Source organism: Magnolia sinica, chromosome 6 (assembly GCF_029962835.1).
Source record: "Magnolia sinica isolate HGM2019 chromosome 6, MsV1, whole genome shotgun sequence".
Classification (NCBI taxonomy): Eukaryota; Viridiplantae; Streptophyta; class Magnoliopsida; order Magnoliales; family Magnoliaceae; genus Magnolia; species Magnolia sinica.
Window position 1 is genome coordinate 104641914 of NC_080578.1, and position 19766 is coordinate 104661679.

At 39.2% G+C, this 19766-nt stretch overlaps 1 protein-coding gene across 1 annotated transcript; it reads right to left on the bottom strand.

Moving 5' to 3' along the window:
• Positions 1-554: 554 nt before the first annotated feature.
• LOC131249815 (UBP1-associated proteins 1C-like) lies at positions 555-16688 on the bottom strand. The gene is made up of 9 exons (XM_058250571.1): positions 16502-16688; positions 16053-16127; positions 13209-13442; positions 12689-12763; positions 12049-12179; positions 7262-7778; positions 5635-5748; positions 5420-5537; positions 555-950 (listed from the first exon to the last, which is right to left on the bottom strand). The coding sequence occupies exons 1-8, from the start codon at positions 16586-16588 to the stop codon at positions 5448-5450; spliced, it is 1323 nt and encodes a 440-aa protein (XP_058106554.1). The 5' UTR covers positions 16589-16688; the 3' UTR covers positions 555-950; positions 5420-5447.
• Between the last annotated feature and the right edge of the window lie 3078 nt (positions 16689-19766).

The window sequence follows — 19766 nt, forward strand, 5'->3', positions numbered from 1 at the left end:
AGATCAAGCAGCTCCGCTCATAGATGGGCCCCCAATGAAGTTCTAACTGATCTTGAAGAAAATCCATTTGACAGCCTGAATTTTGAGGCAGAACTCAGGTCATTGTGGCTAACCAAATGAAATACACCTGTATGTGGATGGGCAGGAGGTCATTGTGGCTAACCAAATGAAATACACCTGCATGTGGATGGGCAGGGTCATAGTCCCACAGGTTAGCATGCCTCCTGAAATTTAATGATACAGACCCACCAGCCAACAAACATCAGAGAGTTGGCATTAAAGCCCAGAGGAGCCTATGATCTCAGGAACCCTCCATTGATATTACGCTCATCCCATCATGTTGCCGCATTTTGAATAGCTTTTGCAAACTCCCCCCCCCCCCACAAAAAAAAAAAAAAAACTTCTGTTACAGGTTGATTTTAGTTGTCAAAAGCCCACATGCAAGCCAAACACTCCATGTTTACAATCCCTGGCTGAATGATGCCCACCTTTATGATCGCAACAATAACAGCCATGCAATTTGGAGAGAGATGGTTGGGAAGGAGCAAGAAAAGTGTCCAAAACTCCAAATGGACTAATCAAGACAGCAGTCTGCCAAGCCGACATGTGACTCAGCTAAAACTTGGTCAGACTCGAGTAGGCTCAGCTGATTTTAGAATCAGCGAGTTTAAAACCATGATGGGTTTTGCATTGCATAGTCAAAACAGTAAAAGCACTAATGAACAAGTACACCCACTTAATCGACATTGCACTTGGACATGATGATAATCCTCACAAATCCAGCTCCAACATCTGCAAGTCTCCAAAAAGTTGAATAAAGAATTCCGGCAAAACTCACACGGATTCCCCTTGGAATCCTCCAAAAATTGTAAATCTGCCATTTCCCAGCTTTTCAAGGTCCCAGCTGACGAAGTTTGCTCATTCATGCTCGCATTGACTTCTTGAACTTCCTGAAATAAAATCCAGATGTTCATGTTATCACAGCAATGGCAATGGCAATGGAAAAATAACTTTGAGCAAGCTAATCCATAATCATCTTAGTTCAAAAACTCGATTGTATGTTTACTCGGTTCAGGCCAACTCAAAGACTCAAGAAACTAATGACTTGATTTGACTCAGCATTTATAATACTTAAAACTAAACATATTTAATGAGGTAATAAGTATTAAAAATAGTTATCTAATGTTAAAAGTAGGGAAAAAAAAACTGCTTAAATGCTATCCCCCCGGAAAGGTACTTTTCCATCCCTCTCCCGATTCCCTTGATGCAAGGGACGCTTTGGCAAGATCCCGCTTGTGTGCATCATGGTAAACCCACGTACTAAAACACAAGCCAATGTGGAGCACATATGTCACATCTGGGGCTTTCCATCATGTGTTTAACTGTTCAAATCTTTCTGAACCAAAAATCAGTCTATTTTACATCTCAGGTGGATCAAATCATACAAAACGAAAGGACAAAAAGAAATGATAGTTTTAACTGTCAGTTTACATTGTACATTGCAATCTACCTGATCATCGGATCTACATAACCTTCTAGCTACATAAATTTCAAGTTTGGGCCCACGTTTTAGATGAGTTTGATCATCATCTGAGTACGTGGCCCCACAAGTGTAACATGATGTATTGATTGCATATCACACAAGATAGCAGTGCCAAAATCAGTACCCTTTTCCTTCCAAGTTGTGATTCAGTCAAGCATCCCTCATGTGACAGGTGGGAATATGTGTCAGAGATAAGAGTATGGTGCACGTGTCAGAGATCTGGGGCATTCATGGGTCGCACTTTTAACATGCCAAATTCCAAAAATCAAGTAAGTGTGTTCATCAAGATGATGAGATGCCAAAAACCATCATGATCATGGGATCAAGGTATGGCAAAATGGTTACACAACGGCCGTAACATTACATAACAGTGGTAACTGTTACGTTTTACGAGGCCAAAATAGCTGTTACAGAAAACAGCCTGTAACAGTCCATAACAGGGCTGAAACAGATTTTTTTTTTCAATAAAAAGCGGGGGGGTGGGAGTGGCTGTAATGGCTGTTACAACCCGTATCATAACGGTAACTGGGCGCTGTAATGGCTGTTACAACCCGTATCATAACGGTAACTAACGGACGACCACCGTTAATGTTGTGGAATACCTTGGAAGGGATGCCCCAAAATTTAGGGTTATTCAGTGACTAGGTGGGCTACACCATGAAAAAATGGGACCACCAAAAACCTCCAAATTCATGTGGCGGCCCACATGATGGTTGGATTGACCTGATTTTTGGCATGTCCAACCTTTACGGTGAGTGAACCCTCTGGACAGGTTGTATGCCCACATACACACATCAAAGTGGGCCCTGCGGTCGACCCTTGTAGAATGAGTATGTTGTACAAGGACTTGAGAGGCAGGTTCCTCTTCAAGTCATTGCACTCAGGGGCGGAAGAACATGTCTTAAGTTTTTGACCCATTCATCAAGGTACATGGTAAGCATGCCATCGACCAAAATGAACTTGGATCAAATATGTATGATAAAAATAGGCTGTTGGAGAAAAAAAATGATGTAGCAGTTAAAAAGTAAGCATATGTGTGTGGCCACTTAATGAGGCAAGCGTACTACCACGATTTTCGGCCCCCTACCTGATGAATGCCCAGGATCTCTGACATTTGTGCCGTAATTGCAGAACTCTCACACGATTCCATATCCACACATGAAGGAGCACTCGCTGAATCACGACTCTATTCTGGCATCGAAAATGCAAATGTAACGAGACAAGTGTTGATTACTAGGGGAGCATTGCAGACGTGCGGAACAAGTTTTAGAGAATTGAACCATTCATCAGGTATGGTACAAGGTAAGCATGGATGGACCAAAATAAAGTTGGCAGGCTAACTAGACAGGTCAAACATGTATGGAAAAAATAGGCTGTTGGAGAAAAAAGAAAAAAAGATCTAGCAATTAAAAAGTCAACATACACGTATGGTCATTTGATGAGGTACTAACATGATGTTTGGCCCCCTACTTGACGAATGGCTAGGATCTCTGACATGTGTGCCATAAGTGTAGAACTCTCACATGATTCCGTTTCCACACATAGGGGCACTTGCTGAATCAGGATTCTATGTAATGTAGGGACATTTTCACACCGGGCTCGAGTGGAGTGGCCTATGGGATGCAAGGGTACACTCGGGGTGGGCGGCCCCTAGGTTGTTGTCTTGCATCAAAGTGGTATCAAAGCGAGAGGTCTCGTATTCGAGACTCCTCACCGGGGGTGATTAATGCAGGGGTATTTTCACAAAGAGCTTGAGTGCAGTGGCCCCTGGGATGCAGGGATACACTTGGGGGCGGGGTGGGGCGGGCACGAGGGGAGTTCGACCGAGGACCTGACCCATGGGATAGATAGATAGGAAGAAAGGATGAAAGGATGACAAGGATAGATAGGATGTGTCCAACCCACGAGCAAAAGTTCTTCATATGTCCACAAGAGTACACCCACAAGAATATTTGAGTAGAGAGGGGGAGAACTTTATTGATATCATACTTCTCTTATAATGCTCACCTTAAAAAAATATTAGAATGCCTAGTTCCTACACCATTACTCTTTTTTATCAACTATAAGTGAATCTCTAATGTGATGTGAATCCCCCAACTAAATGATTAATTTCAAATCACAATAGTTGACTTCAAATCAATCTAATCTACTTAAGATGGTAAAAGCTTAATAATGGTAAAAGCAAATATAGAAAATAATCATAATTACATCTCTAAATCAATCTCATATCTTCAATCAAATCCCCCTTATATCTCCAATTACATCTTTAATTCAGCCTTCATATCTTCCAAAAATAGTAAATTGCAATTCTTGATTTAAGCTCCCAAATCTATAAATAAATCGTTCAAAATCAGCACATGTTGGGCCGTACGATGGGCTGTGGGCTTACATCATTGTTGGGCACTATAATGGGCCTGCATCAGATGAGATAATGCAGCGGGACAATTCGAGGAACCAATATAGAGCTTCATCAACGAGTGGTCGACGAGGGCGTCAAAGCAATGGGCGGGGGAGATGTTGTGACAGACCGATCATTCTCATGGGCTTAAGTCATGACGCAGCAAATTTATGCTCACTTGGACATTAGAGAGGTTTTGTACATGTAGAGAATTCTAGAATAGTGAAAAAGTGAATGGAGAGTTGTAGAGAATGGTAGAAAGATGCAACGAATTGTAGAAAGTTCTAGAGTTGTGTGGAAAAGGTCTAGAGTTGTGTAGATCTTTAGTAGTTTTTACAAAACTCCAGAGGAGGCTTGCAGAAAAGTGTGAAATATTCTAAAAAGGTTCTAAAGAGTTCTTGACCGTTGGATGAGTGTCATGTGGCACAATCCTAGCCATACATGCATGGGTTCTAGTAGCTTCTTAGATCTATATAAGGGAGTGAAACCATCATTTGTAACCAAGTAAAGAGTAGTTGTTTTGAGAGCTCCAGTGAAATATAAGGTGGTCGTCCATACCCCTGTGTCTCTCTTGCTTCTTAATGAGATTTGGGGCTTAGCACTTGGGATGTGCATTTGGGGAAGGCTAGCTCATTTACAACAGGACCATAAGATGAGTGCTTGCTATCTATGCTTGGGGGAAGTGCTAGGGCCATGACATACAAGATCAACAGCCTTACTTGTTATCTGTTGTTCAGAGAAAATAATCTTTGAAAGTGGGGTTGTGGATTCGAATCACAAACTTGACCTTATAACTTTTAGCTTTTCACCAGGTGATTGTCTCAACTTGAGTCAATGAGAGTCATGTCGAGTTGGCAGAGTTAGAGAGTAGAAACCACAAGTCTTATCGAGTCAGGACCGAGTCACGCACAAAAGTGAGTTTCCTAGTGACACAGCTCAAAATCTTGCCAAGTCAAGTTGACTCAGCCCAGTTTCGAGTTAAGTCACCGAGTTTTACAACAATGATAATAATAGCATATCTTAATTCTACATGTTTGCTAACACACATGCACATATCCCATCAACATACCAGCACATGTGCCATGATGTGTTGTGAAAACCCACGCCACCCACTGTGGTTCCCAGCTCCCACCATGTGGATGTCCTGGCCCACAAACCAGGCCAGTCCATTCATCAAATGCACACTGAACAGATGGATGGATAAAGAAAAGAAAAGAGAAGAAAAGAGTTGTGCATTTGTTCAATACACTGGTTCACTTGATAAGTGGACTGGCCTGATTTTTGGCAGGGGCATCTACAAAGTGGGGTCCACCTGATAGATAACACAAGCTTGGAAACCAGTGCAGGTGTATAGATGGACCATACATGCATTTCAAGATAACAAACCTCCCAATCCTGATATGACGATCTTGAAGTGAGACTCCGAATCTATCCAAAGGTGAAAAAAAATAAACAGTAAATGGTTGTTGGTTGCTCACAATGGTCAATTTTGTTTCTGCTGAAATTTCAGACCGTAGCATCCTGAAACCAGGATCTGCTTTTGGGCGCCAACTGAACAAGCTTGTTATCAAGCATAAATCGGGAACTCGAATTAATCTGTTCCAATGAAGAAGCAGTTTGGTGATGGCTGGATTAGTTTTAACACTTTTTGGCAAAAATGACAGGGCAAGAAACTGGCAACAACTCAACATACCTTGTGCATGAGCATGTCCTGGAACTGGGCCTCATCTTGGGTGATTCCAGACTCCTGGAGGGCCTTTGATACGAGCTTTCGCAGCTTTCTAATCTTCATGGCTCCATCTGGACTCTGCCTTGCAAACACCGGCACAAGAATTTCATATCAAACATGCACATTTCATTCTCAAAAAAAAAAAAAAAACACATGACAGAAGATGAAATTTGGCACATGCAGGACCACGTGCCAACTTGCACCTTATGTGTAAGATCCAAACTGATCCTTAGGAAGGGCCCACCGTGTAGCCGTGACCCAAGAATCAGGGCATCAACTGTCAGGTGGGTGATGTACAAAAACAATGGACAGTGAAAATTAATTGCCAATACTCCACATCAAGTGTAGATGCGTGGTCCACCCAGTCGATATTTGATGTGGAGATGGTCCACCTGATGAGTGGTGAGCAGCCTGATTTTTGGGCCACAGCATTTACCGAGTACAACCCATCTGTAAAGCAGCTTGGATCTAACACGTGGCACATGTTGGCATGTGCACCAACATATGAATGTGAGCAAGAAATGTTTGTAGAATTAGCAAAAGAAAACACTGGAAATGGAATATGTAGAACTTGGGATACTCTTGAAATGCCAAGAATTAGATTTCTCTAAGAATAGAAAAAACTATAAGCCACTAACACAAGATCCGAATTTAAATAACGACAATTTGGAGATCTCAAGACTAAGGTATGCCAAAACAGTAATGTAATGGTAACAGTGGCAATAGTTACACATTACGGAGCCGAAACTGCTGTTACAGAAAAAATAGCCCGTAAAGTCCCGCTGCAAGGCCAAAACAGATTTTCTTTGAAAAAAAAGTAGTAACAGCAGTGGCCATTATGGCCACCATTACCGTTATGGAACACCTTGCTCAAGACTGCAATAATCTTTAGTATCTGCAAACCTACAGAAACAAATTCCAATTTTCCGTAGAATCAATTGGTTTGCATTACAAAAATCTCCTAGCAGATGCACTTGGATTTCCAAAAGCATTTTACATGCATCCGATAACCTAAATGGTGGTTTCATTATTTTAAAAGATGGCATGGGACTGATGAAACACTTGAACTCAGGAGCATCTCAGGCATCCTCAAATGAAACAAAATGTTTAATGCCAAAGCAACATAATGAGGGTTGAAGAGGCAATCCTCGAGAGACATCCCAGACATGGTATATGCAGCATATCGGATCCAGGCCACAGGGTTACCTTTGACATGCCCTAGAACAAAAATCGAGACAGTCCAATCATCAGATGGCCCACAAATAAATGTTGAATACGGTGCATTGGTAATATCTTTTCTAACCATTGATTATCTTCATATGCATGACTGGACTGATTTTTGGACTGGGGCATGTTGACATTGATCACCAGCTGATGAATGGTTGGATCTCACGCAAGTGTGCCACGTTGGCTGCACTGTGGATAGCCTATTCAATCTCCATTGCAGAAATCAGCCTATCACTTATCTCTAAAAAAAAAAAAATATACAAGAAAGAACGAAAGAAAGAAATCAGCCTATCACTTCCCCTATAGTACTATACATACATTGAATAAGGAACAATAAGTAGCTGTTTGACTGGAATATGCATACCGATTTTAATATTGAAGTAATTAACTTCTTCCACTTTATTTTCTGATGGGTAGCTTCCTTGGGAGAGCCAACAATGCCTGTCTGATCTTCATTCTGCAACATTGAATTAGTGTGTTTGTTTTTCTTACGTGGTTCTGCTTCTTCTCTTTCTGCTTGAATCACTTCACCATTGTTCAAATCACTTCTGCCCTCAGTATCTCCATTACCCCCATGTCCAGATGTATCGAATTTTCTCTTTTTCATCAACAGACTTTCTTTTTCTGCTTCCAGGCTAGATACAGCAGTGGCTTTTGGAGGGTCGCTTCCTTTTTTTTCATCTATGGTCTCGATTCCTTGTTCTTCGGTTGAGTATTCCCTCGAATGGACATTAACGGCATCCTTCTCATTTGCAGTGGATTCTTCTGTTTGGCTGGATTTTTGCTGGGAAGCATGGAAGGCTCGGGCTTTTGCTCTGTGTTTCTTTCCTTCAGCATGGAGCAGCAAGGTTTGCTTACTCGTAGTGTTGGTATTACAGAGGCTGTGTAGAAACAAGTCCACCAAGAGGCTTCAATTCCCAAAGAAATCAAAGTACAACATTTTTTTATCATGTGATCACATCAATCGAAAAAAGAAAAAGAAAAACTAAACAGGAAATTCCAGATTATTGGTTGGCCTTCAACTGATTCACTTTGGGCGTTATGTTTCTTGTTAATGCACGCAGATTTATTGAACAGGATGAAAATGACAAATGATGCAACAGACAGCAAGGACCTGCTGAAAACACCTCACATAATATATATATATATATATATATATATATATATATATATATATATATATATATATATATATATATATATTGTGTGTGTGTGTGTGTGTGAAATTTGGACTATCATTAAAGGTTAACATTTACTTTGATACCAATTTGATGCAGGACAATTAACCACTTGCTCTAAAAGCTCGAACTGTTAGAGCATAGTGAATTAATCCCTTTATCTCATAGCCCAAGCCCCACATCTCATGGGTTAGGACCTTGGCCGAACCCCCCTCGTGGGCCCCAAATCACATGGGTACCACCTCACATGGGCCGCCCACCCCAAGTGTATCCCTACGTCCCACGGGCTACCCCGCTCGAGCCCTGTGTGAAATGCGCATTAATCACCCCCAGTGAGGAGTCTCAAACACGAGACATCCCCCGTGGGCCATGCCCACCCCGAGTGTGCCCCTGCATCCCACAAACGACCTCACTCGAGCCCAGTGTGAAAATGCCCCTGCATTACATCTTTCCTATTGATGTCAACAAAATTAAGAATCTTCACAACATGGCTACAAAAACCTAGTAAAAAGTTGGCGAAGGAGGGAGGTTCCAGATCATCTCTGCTTAGTGAAGATAAAAGGCTGGATGATCTCAGATAGTTGAAATCCCAGCCCTGTTTTTTTTCTTTTTACTGGCGTTGTGGTGTCTGGCTGTCCTTAGTAGTTAGTAGTTTTCCAGTTTTTGTCTGCTTTAGTGACTTTGTCTAGCTAGCTTGTTGTTCTTTTGGGGGTTCGTTTAATAAAATGCAACTTAACTGACAACATTAAAAAAAAGGCCAAAAGTGATCAACAACAAGTGAAACTAGTCCTCCAAGCCTAAAATGCAAGGGTCGAAGCTGAAATAAACCTATAACTAAACAAATATTGGTTTGAAAGATTATCATCATCATCTAAGCCTTGTCAAATTAATTGGGGTCAGATACATGAATCCTGTTCCGCCATTTGTTTGAAAGACGGGATATAATTTTGAAGAGCCACCAGAAAGTAAATCTTAAAAAGTTTACCACATTCTGCCGTTACTCAAACCTGGTCAACATAAAATAAAGTCTATGCTCATCAAAGAATTGGAAAAAGAGACAACTGAGGTCATTGAAGAGCTCAAACGATGAACGCGTAATTGAGAAAAAATTGGACTGAAAGAGAACATGGACACCATCCAACAAATGTGTGTATCCGACAGTTTCCAGGAGGCATAACTTTGTGCGCACTTGCTGATTTGGAGCGATCAATAGCTTGTTTCAAAGGCCTCTTCCAGAACTACATGGCTATTTCTGTATATTCTGCAAGTTTTGATCTTTTGAGGCATCAAATTTGACCCCAACAAGTAGCAAGGAATTAATGAAGAATTTCTATTTTTTGTGTAATTTTAAAGGTTGCTTGGTCGTTATAAACCGTTTGATGGTTCAGATTCGAAGTTATTGAATAAGATTAATGGTTTAGATTAGCTTGGGTTTAAGATTAATGATTTAGATTAGCTTGGGGTTTATGTTTTTGAACAGAAGCTTCTATTGGAATTATTGTAATGGAATTCTTAGTTATTGTAATGGAGTTCTTAGTTATGTTCTTGAATTTTAGACTGGTTTTACTCCAAAATGGAGAAAACCCCATTTAGAGTTGCTTTGCCCCTCTATCCAATTTCTTCAAACAACCGTCTTTCTTCTTGCCAATTGGGTGTGTTGGATTCATGATCCACCCAGTAAAGCTTGTTTTATGGCATTGAGAGATGACTTCTGATTCACAATGGGTGACAAATGATCTGTAGGTTTTCAAGACCAAGATGTGAAAGCAGGTAAAGTTGAACAAGCAAATATGAAGCAAGAAATCCAAGATCTATGCCAATGAGTAGATCAACTAATGCATATGATCAAGCATCGAGGATAGCAAGGAACGGGTTGGAGACACCACATGTTTGAACTGATTTTGGGAGATTTTCTGCATTTCCAAAACCATTTAAAAAAATTGTGCTACCGGTGTGAACTGGTAAAAGGGAATCTTTAAAAAAAAAATTAAAAAAAAATCTTCTTCGAGTATGATGGATGATGCACATGGACCTAGAAATTGCATGTGTCATGATTATAAGACAATCCAAATTGTCCAAGTTGCTGAATCAATTATGCATGGAGTATGACCAAGAAGTTGCACTCAGCCTTTCACACAAGTGGCGACATGAGAAAGTATCCAGCAAACGCTTTGCACTATCCACATATGATTATACAGATGGCTAATGTTATTGCCTAACTCCATATATCCTCTGTCCTGGCAACTTTTATCATCATAAAATAAACTTATCAAGCAATGCTGTCCACACAGTTGTATGACATGTGCCAAACGAAACCTATATAAGAAAATTAGACCATATCCTATTTGGGGCACAGTTTCCCATAACGTAACGAGTACTATAATTTTCTTCTCTCGATCTTCACACTTTCACCACCTAGTATCCAGCTCATTAGATGAGCTGGTAGAGATATTGCAGCATGTGTGAGCGATCTAGGGTTCAATCCTTGTTAGTGTTACCTTAAAAATATATTTATTAAAAAAAAAAACAAAAAACAAAAAACAAAACTTTCGCCACCTTTTTGAGAAAGAAGGTAGCGTATGAATATGTCAATAAAGTGGAGAAAATTTGCACCTATTCCACCTTATCGATAAAAAAAGGGCAAAGGATTAAAAAAAATTTTAAAAAAATAATATCAAAACATAAAAATAAAATTAAGAACATCCAGGTTGCTTCATAAATTAGGGGGGCAAATTCATCAATTTAGACTCCATGCTGACACAAGATCATTGTGTGAAATCCAGCTCCTTGATGCACAAGAGGACTGCCACCCTGCAACTCATCGTCTTCCATGCTCCTAATAACCGCCAAGGCACTAAGACCTCCAATGTTAAGTTTCTGGACATCCGGTAGTTCCTTTTCTTATAATATAAGTGTAAAAATGAGATATGTTATAAGCATTCAGCACTCTTGTTACCCTAGAATCCTACACTGAACAACTGATTTGGTTGCTCAATGTAGGTCTCTTGGAAGGCTGGTTATTCTCTTACTCATTTGATTAGGCACAAGTGAGGGTGCTTCCAGCTAACTTGACCTAAGATTCTGTCCCCAATGACACTAACCAAGCCTTACCAGCAGCCTATAGAACGTTGCATCAGAAACAGATGGGTTTGTCACTCAAATTAGAGATCCCTTACATATTGCATTTTCTTTTAATGTTTAAGTATATCTTTTCTTCAAGACATGTTCGTGAAAATATGCTGGGAAAGGTCAGAAAGTTCATCTCATGTGTAGTTGTGTATGTATTTAGTGTTTCCAATGAAAGCATCTTCACTTCTGTTGGGATCAGATTGAAAGCAAGAACATTTCAAAAGCTACCATTTTATTCTCCATCTTTTTTATAATGTTTGATACGGATTCACTTAATCACCTGTCTGAATACGTTTCACATTTGTTTCCCACTCATTAGATGATCTGGTGGAGACAGTGTAGCGTGTGTGAGTGATCTAGGGTTTGATTCCTGATAGTGTCACCTTTTAAAAAAAAAAAAAAAAAAAATACATTTCACATTTCCGAAAGCATCTTCTATTGGGAAAGATTGATCGCAAGAACATTTCAAAGTCACCATTTTAATACCCAAATTTTAAATAGCAACCATGTTATTCTCCACCTTTTTTATGCATATTCACTGTTAATTTTTGCAGACCGTAAAACTTCTGCCAATCTACCATTTAAAAGCCAACCCAAAACAGCTAGGTGGAAGGCTTAAGATTTTGATGATTCTGTTTAACTTTTACACTGTAGAAATAGTAAACGCTCAAATCAATGGTTGAGCTACCACAGATGCTACACAAAATCTTTAGGGCAATATCTTTTGTCCCTAACCCTTATAGACAACTGGTGGCTCATGAACAACTGGTGTACTTGCTTAAATAAACAAAAAATGAAAATGAACATAGTAACAGAACTCACAAGTGGTCAAATTATAACTCACCTACAGAACCAGGGGGGATGTGAAGATAACCCAACATTTATATCAATATCTAAATTTTTCTTAGACTCGTTTTTGGGCTTAGCTGGTGTAGCATTTGAAGTCTTCCCTTGACCTTTGGGACCATATTTCTCCTGAAAAGAACATTTCATCAAGTTAAAGATATTGTTAAAGTCCCTTGATATACATTGATACACCATCCTCTAACAGTTCGAGCTTTTAGAGTAATTGGTTGTTTGACATGGTATTAGAGAGGAAGGTCTTGCGTTTGAATCTCAGAGGCAGCAAACATGTCTCCCTAATATATTCTCCCACAAGAGTGTTAAAGTCCCTTGATATACATTGATACACCATCCTCTAACGGCTCAAGCTTTTAGAGTAACTGGTTGTTTAATAGATATGAATATGATACTGGTCCTTGCAGTAAACATTTGGAAGAAGATTTAGCGGTGAAAGAAGTTCCGTTATTGCCTATACATGCATTCATTTTTGCAAGCAATATTAACTAATAAATCAAATTCAACGAAAGAAAGAATCCAATTCGATGATGAAATAATCATAAGCTTTGAGAAGTTGTTTACTAGTGAAAACACAAATATACAGAAAGGGTGCAGTATGATTTGTATTAGTCTGAATAACAAACCGCTTCCGAGATGCACTGTGTGTGGCCTTGAACACTTTGTTGGTTGAATGTTTCTCCGCAGTCAATGCACGATAGCTACAAGAGGGAAAAGAATTGTATCAGTTGACTCTGTAAAACAAAACACCATGAGAAACGAGCACTATAAATAAATCTCAAACTAAGCACCTAGAAATAAGATTTTAACGGAGATGCTAACATGGCTAGGAGATGATGGAAGAGGAGGAAAGAGAGAAATGGAGAGTTAAAAGGAGAAATAAGATAATTCTATTAGAGAGAAATGAATGCAGAAGCACAACTGAATTGATTTGCAATTCAACCAAAACTTGGTTATTTTCCACTTCATTAGACTAGTTATTGCAATGCGATTCGATATGGCATCCAAACGAAGCAGCCTGATGTAGGGAGAGAGAGAGAGAGAGAGAGAGAGAGAGAGAGAGAGAGACTGATGTAGGGAGAGAGAGAGAGAGAGAGAGAGAGACTGATGTAGGGAGAGAGAGAGAGAGAGAGAATGGCATGAGACCTTGTAAGCAGAGCAAATCCTGAAATGGCCTTGCAGCTTTGGCTTCTTCAAGTTCTCTCCACAGTCCTCGCACTGAAACCACACCATCTTCGCCTCTTTCTTTCCTTTAACAAAGAGAGATGTGCTGCAGCTCAACTCAGGCGTTCGCCTTGTTAGGGCTTCCCTTTTGAATGGATCATCGTTAAAGGGGTGGCAAACCGCGGGTTCGGGCGCCGGCTCGGGTTCGGGCTCGGGCTAGTTTCGTCCGACCCAACGGCAATTCCCACGCACGTGTTCTATCATGCAAATACGCACGTGTTCTCTCAAACAAATTGCCGTTTGGATACGGCTGGTTTGGATACGCCTTATAAGCAGTGTTTTTTTTTTTTTTTAATAGCATAGCGGTAATTATTTAAAAAGTTTATGGACAAATTTATTTTAAAATTAGCCAAAAATATCGACCCAGTTGAGCTTGTTTGGGAACTTGTAATTTGAATAAGATGGGAAATAAAATTAGAGGTTAATTAATTAGGAGTAAATGTTTTTATATGAGTTATGTTTGAATGGTGGTAAATGAAATGCATTTGAAATCCAAAAAATGAGTTTGAATAGAAGCAAGTAGGAGGAAATGAAATATATAGGAATTTTTTAACATATTTGGTAGGAATATATTCAACATCCCAAATCAATTTTAATATCAGTGTACATATACAATAATTAATAGGATGATTGTAATAAGTCTAGGTAAGATACATATGCGAAATTTCAAGCCTCGAGTAAGCTATAAATATAAGGATCACGATGAAGCAACTCACCAACTTTTTTTTCATTTATATGGTTATCCTTTCAATGGTTTACATCATTTTTTTTTATGTGATTTTGGTGATGTACCCGATCATTGAATTATATCGAAGTATTACTAGCACCACACATGTGTAGTGGACATGTGCGTAATAGCACATTTGTTTACATGTGCAACCCTCCAAGGAGCTCACGGATGCATTTCACCCCATTTAATTTCAAATTCCGTCCATTAGAGAGGATTTCATTTGCATGCACATTTATTCACATTTCATTCCATTTACATATATTTACTTCCATTAATACACGTATCAATTACCATTTACCTTCATTTACTCCCATCTAAATGACACTAAGCCAAGTAAGCTCTTAAAAAATAAGTGGATCTCTACCACTTAATTTTCAAAAACCATTTGACTAGTTACTTAATATATAATAGTTTTTTGACTATTTACTTAAAATTTGTGTATAGTTAGAGTTTTACCAAATAATTTATTTTAAACATAGAGCTTATTTTATTAAAATGAGCAAATAAGCTCTTTATTAATGAAGATGCCTAACCACTCTTTACACTGGTTACTTATGCCTTAAGTAACTTATTAAAAGTTTATACTTAACCAGTAGATAAGTATGTTTAGAAAACAATGTAATTGCTTGTCAAAAAGTAGACACATATGTTTAATTTCCAACATTACATAAGTACTTATTTCTCAAGTTTGTTTCATCCACCCTTAATATCTATCATCCATCATGTGCCCCAGCCTTTGAAGTGAACTGTTCATTATGTTGGGCCCACCTTAGCCATGTATTCAATTTGACCCAATTCATCATGTGGGGCCTACCTTCAATATATACCATCTACCTTGCGGCGCCTACCTTTGATGTGGGCTATCCATCATGTGGGACACCTTGGATGTGGGTTATCCATCATGCGGGCCAACCTTTAATGAGGATCATCCATCATGTAGGACCCAAGTTTGAAGTGGGGCGTGCCTTGGATGTGGGTCATCCATCTTCAAAGGGCAACCATTGATATTAATGTCCTCACAAGGGGCCCACCTTAATATGGGTCATCTTTTACCATCTATGTTATTGTCCATCATATGGGCCCCAACTTTAATATCCACCACCCATCATATAAAACCCACCTTTGATGTGGACCATCTATCATGTAGATCCACCTTCGATGTGAGCCATCCATCATGTGGGGCCCACCTTAGATGTGGGTCATTCATCATCAACACTTTTGATGTGTACCATCCATTGTGTGGGGCCCACCATGACATGAGTCATCCATCATGTGGGGCCCACATTGGACAAGAGTAAAGGTGGGCATCGGACTGAGTCGGATCGGATTCGGCCCAACCTGACCAGATTCGAAATTTGTAGAACCTGATCCGAACTCGTTCCGATCAGGGACTGAGTCTGGATCATCTAATTCGAACAGATTCAAACGTCTTTTGACCTGAATCGATCCGGGTCCGACCCGGTCAAGAAAACCGAGTCGGATCAGATTGGGGAAAGCTTGAATCATTCATTTTTTCCAACGACATGAAAATCATTATATTAATGTTTTGTATGGTACGATCTATTTGATTATTGAATTCACTTAAAATTTAGTATCAACTCCTTAAATGATCTGAAAAAACTGATGGACGGTGTAGATACATGGTATTAGAGAGGAAGGTCTTGCAATTGAATCTCGGAAGCAGCAAACATGTCTCCCTAATATATTCTCCCACAGGAGTGTTAAAGTCCCTTGATATACATTGATACACCATCCTCTAACGGCTCAAGCTTTTAGAGTAACTGGTTGTTTAATAGATATGATACTGGTCCTCGCAGTAAACATTTGGAAGAAGATTTAGTGGTGAAAGAAGTTCCGTTATTGCCTAAACATGCATTCATTTTTGCAAGCAATATTAGCTAATAAATCAAATTCAACGAAAGAAAGAATCCAATTCGATGATGAAATAATCATAAGCTTTGAGAAGTTGTTTACTAGTGAAAACACAAATATACAGAAAGGGTGCAGTATGATTTGTATTAGTCTGAATAACAAACCGCTTCCGAGATGCACTGTGTGTGGCCTTGAACACTTTGTTGGTTGAATGTTTCTCCGCAGTCAATGCACGATAGCTACAAGATGGAAAAGAATTCTATCAGTTGACTCTGTAAAACAAAACACCATGAGAAACGAACACCATAAATAAATCTCAAACTAAGCACCTAGAAATAAGATTTTAACAGAGATGCTAACATGGCCAGGAGATGATGAAAGAGGAGGAAAGAGAGAAATGGAGAGTTAAAAGGAGAAATAAGATAATTCTATTAGAAAGAAATGAATGCAGAAGCACAACTGAATTGATTTGCAATTCAACCAAAACTTGGTTATGTTCCACTTCATTAGACTAGTTATTGCAATGCGATTCGATATGGCATCCAAACGAAGCAGCCTGATGTAGGGAGAGAGAGAGAGAGAGAAGAGAGAGAGAGAGAGAATGGCATGAGACCTTGTAAGCAGAGCAAATCCTGAAATGGCCTTGCAGCTTTGGCTTCTTCAAGTTCTCTCCACAGTCCTCGCACTGAAACCACACCATCTTCACCTCTTTCTTTCCTTTGACAAAGAAAGGTGTGCTGCAGCTCAACTCAGGCGTTCGCCTTGTTAGGGTTTCCCTTTTGAATGGATCGTTAAAGGGGTGGCAACCCGCGTGCTCGGTCGCCGGCTCGGGTTCGGGTTCGGGCTCGGGCTGGACCTCGCACGTGTTCTATCATGAAAATACGCAAGTGTTCTGTCAAACAAATTGCTGTTTGGATACGGCTGGTTTGGATACGCCTTAAAAGTTGTTTTTTTTTTTTTTTTTAAAAGCATAGCGGTAATTATTTAAAAAGTTTACGGACAAATTTATTTAAAAATTAGTCAAAAATATCGACCCAGTTGAGCTTGTTTGGGAACTTGTAATTTGAATCAGATGGGAAATAAATTTTGAGGTAAATTAATTAGGAGTAAATGTTTTTATATGAGTTATGTTTGAATGGTGGTAAATGAAATGCATTTGAAATCCAAAAATTGAGTTTGAATAGAAGCAAGTAGGAGGAATTGAAATATATAAGAATTTTTTAACATATTTGTAGGAATATATTCAACATCCCCAATCAATTTTAATATCAATGTACATGTACAATAATTAATAAGATGATTGTAATAAGTCTAGGTAAGCTACATATGGCAAATTTCAAGCCCCGAGTAAACTACAAATATAAGGATCACAAACAAGCAACTTACCAACTTTTTTACTGTTCACTTATATGGTTATCCTTTCAATGGTTTGGATCATTTTTTTTAATGTGATTTTGGTGATGTACTTGATCATTGAATTATTTCTCACTATTACTAGCACCACACATGTGTAGTGGACATGTGCGTAATAGCACATTTGTTTACACGTGTGTCCCTCCAAGGAGCTCAAGAATGCAATTAATCCCATTTAATTTCAAATTTCGTCTCTGGAAACGATTTCATTTCATTTACATATATTTACTTCCATCAAAACACATATCAATTACCATTTATCTTCATTTACTCCCATCTAAATGATACTAAACCAAGTAAGCCCTTAAAAAATAAGTGGATCTCCATCACTTAATTTTTAAGAACCATTTGACTAGTTACTTAAAATATAATATCTTTTGACTATTTACTTAAAATCTGTGTATAGTTAGAGTTTTACCAAATAATTTATTTTATACATAGAGCTTATTTTATTAAAATAAGCAAATAAGCTCTTTATTAATGAAGATGCCTAACTGCTTTACATTGGCTACTTATGCCTTAAGTAACTTATTAAAAGTTTATATTTAACTAGTAGATAAGTATATTTGCTAAACAATGTAATTACTTGTCAAAAAGTAGAAACATATGTTTAATTTCTAACATTACATAAGTACTTATTTCTCAAGTTTATTTCATCCACCCTTAATATCTATCATCCATCATGTGCCCCAACCTTTGATGTGGACCATTCATTATGTTGGGCCCACCTTAGCGATGTCTTCAATTTGACCTAGTCATCGTGTGGGGCCTACCTTCAACATATACCATCTACCTTGCAAGGCCCACCTTTGATGTGGGCTATCCATCATATGGGACACCTTGGATGTGAGTTATCCATCATGTGGACCAACCTTTAACGAGGATCATCAATCATGTAGGACCCAAGTTCGAAGAGGGGCTTGCCTTGGATGTGGGTCATCCATCTTCATAGGGCGACCACTGATATTAATGTCCTCATGAAAGGGCCCACCTTGATATGGGTCATCTTTTACCATTTCGGTTCGAGTTTTCGGATCGGTTCTGTCCGAATACACCTCTATCCAAACCTGACCCGAAAATGATCGGATCTGAATTGGCAAACTCGATCAAGGCCGATCTAGGCCGTCGGTTCTGTTCGGAACAGTACCGAGTCGGGTCAGATCCACCGGATCGGGTCCAATATGCCCACCTCTAGACAAGAGCCATTCATTGTTGACACCTTTGATGTGGACCGTTCATTATGTGGGTCATCCATCATGATATTTGATGCCGAGTGTCCATTGTGTGGGCCATCCATCATGAGGGGCCCACTTGGTTATGAGCCATTCATAATTAGGGGCCAACGTTTGATGCGAAAGGTCATCCATCATGTAAAGCCTACTTTGGATGTAGACCATTCATCATCAGGAGCTTACCTTTGACAGGGATAATCCATTACGTGGGCTCACATGGGTGTGGGGTTATCCATAATGTGAGGCCCACTTTTGATGTGGACCATCCATAGTGTGGGTCCCACCTTTGATGTGTGGATCGTCCATGCGCCATATAGGCCCTACCTTTGATGTGGACCCCGGGCCTCCTTTGATAGTCATCTTCTGATTTTGGGGAGCATTGGGTGAATTATACATGAGCCACTCGTAAGCATCTTGGATCACAAAATCACAGGATGAGACTGTACGGATTAATAACATGAACTGTCATATGCAACCCTGAGGACCATGCATTTGATGTAAGCTGCATTGTGCCTAAAAATTTCTGTGGTTATGATAGTGTGTGAGCCTGTTGCCTACTTGGACGCAGCAGTATAGGCCAGTAAAAGGGACATCATCTAAGGACTGTCTTTTTAGCCGACTTCTATGGTAACATGAAGTAAATAAGCCATCATTACCATATTACTATGCTTGTTTAAGCATTTTGGTATATAAATCAATGGTCATATAAAAATGCAACAGAAAACTGATGAAAGAATTTATTCTTTATAATTTTATTTAAATAAAATAAATAAAGTAAGCAATACCGTAATTGTAATAGAATGCCACTAATATCACTAAATAAGTAAAGCAATTTAATAATCTTTACTCATTTTGTTTAGTTTAAAGACGTGATTGGTGAAAAAAACAGGCTTTAATGGAAGCTGCAGCTAGATGATTTATCATGGCCAATGAGAATTGAATAAAAAAAACTGATAGGACCCAATGGTATCGTGACATTGGGCATGGACCCCCCATCCAAAGGAATATCTACAAGAAATGTTTTTGTGGTTACAGGACATGAGTTTGGTTGCATGTGCATGATTACGGAAAATCTGAGCCAACCCCAATTGAAGTCAACTTGTCTCGGTCATATCTTTGGATGGTTCAACCAAGCTTCATTCAAGGTTTGCTCAGCCAAACGAGCGGCCGTATCAAATACTTCATTAGATAAGATAGTGAAGCTAAAAAGTTCCCACCCGCGGCGGGATATGG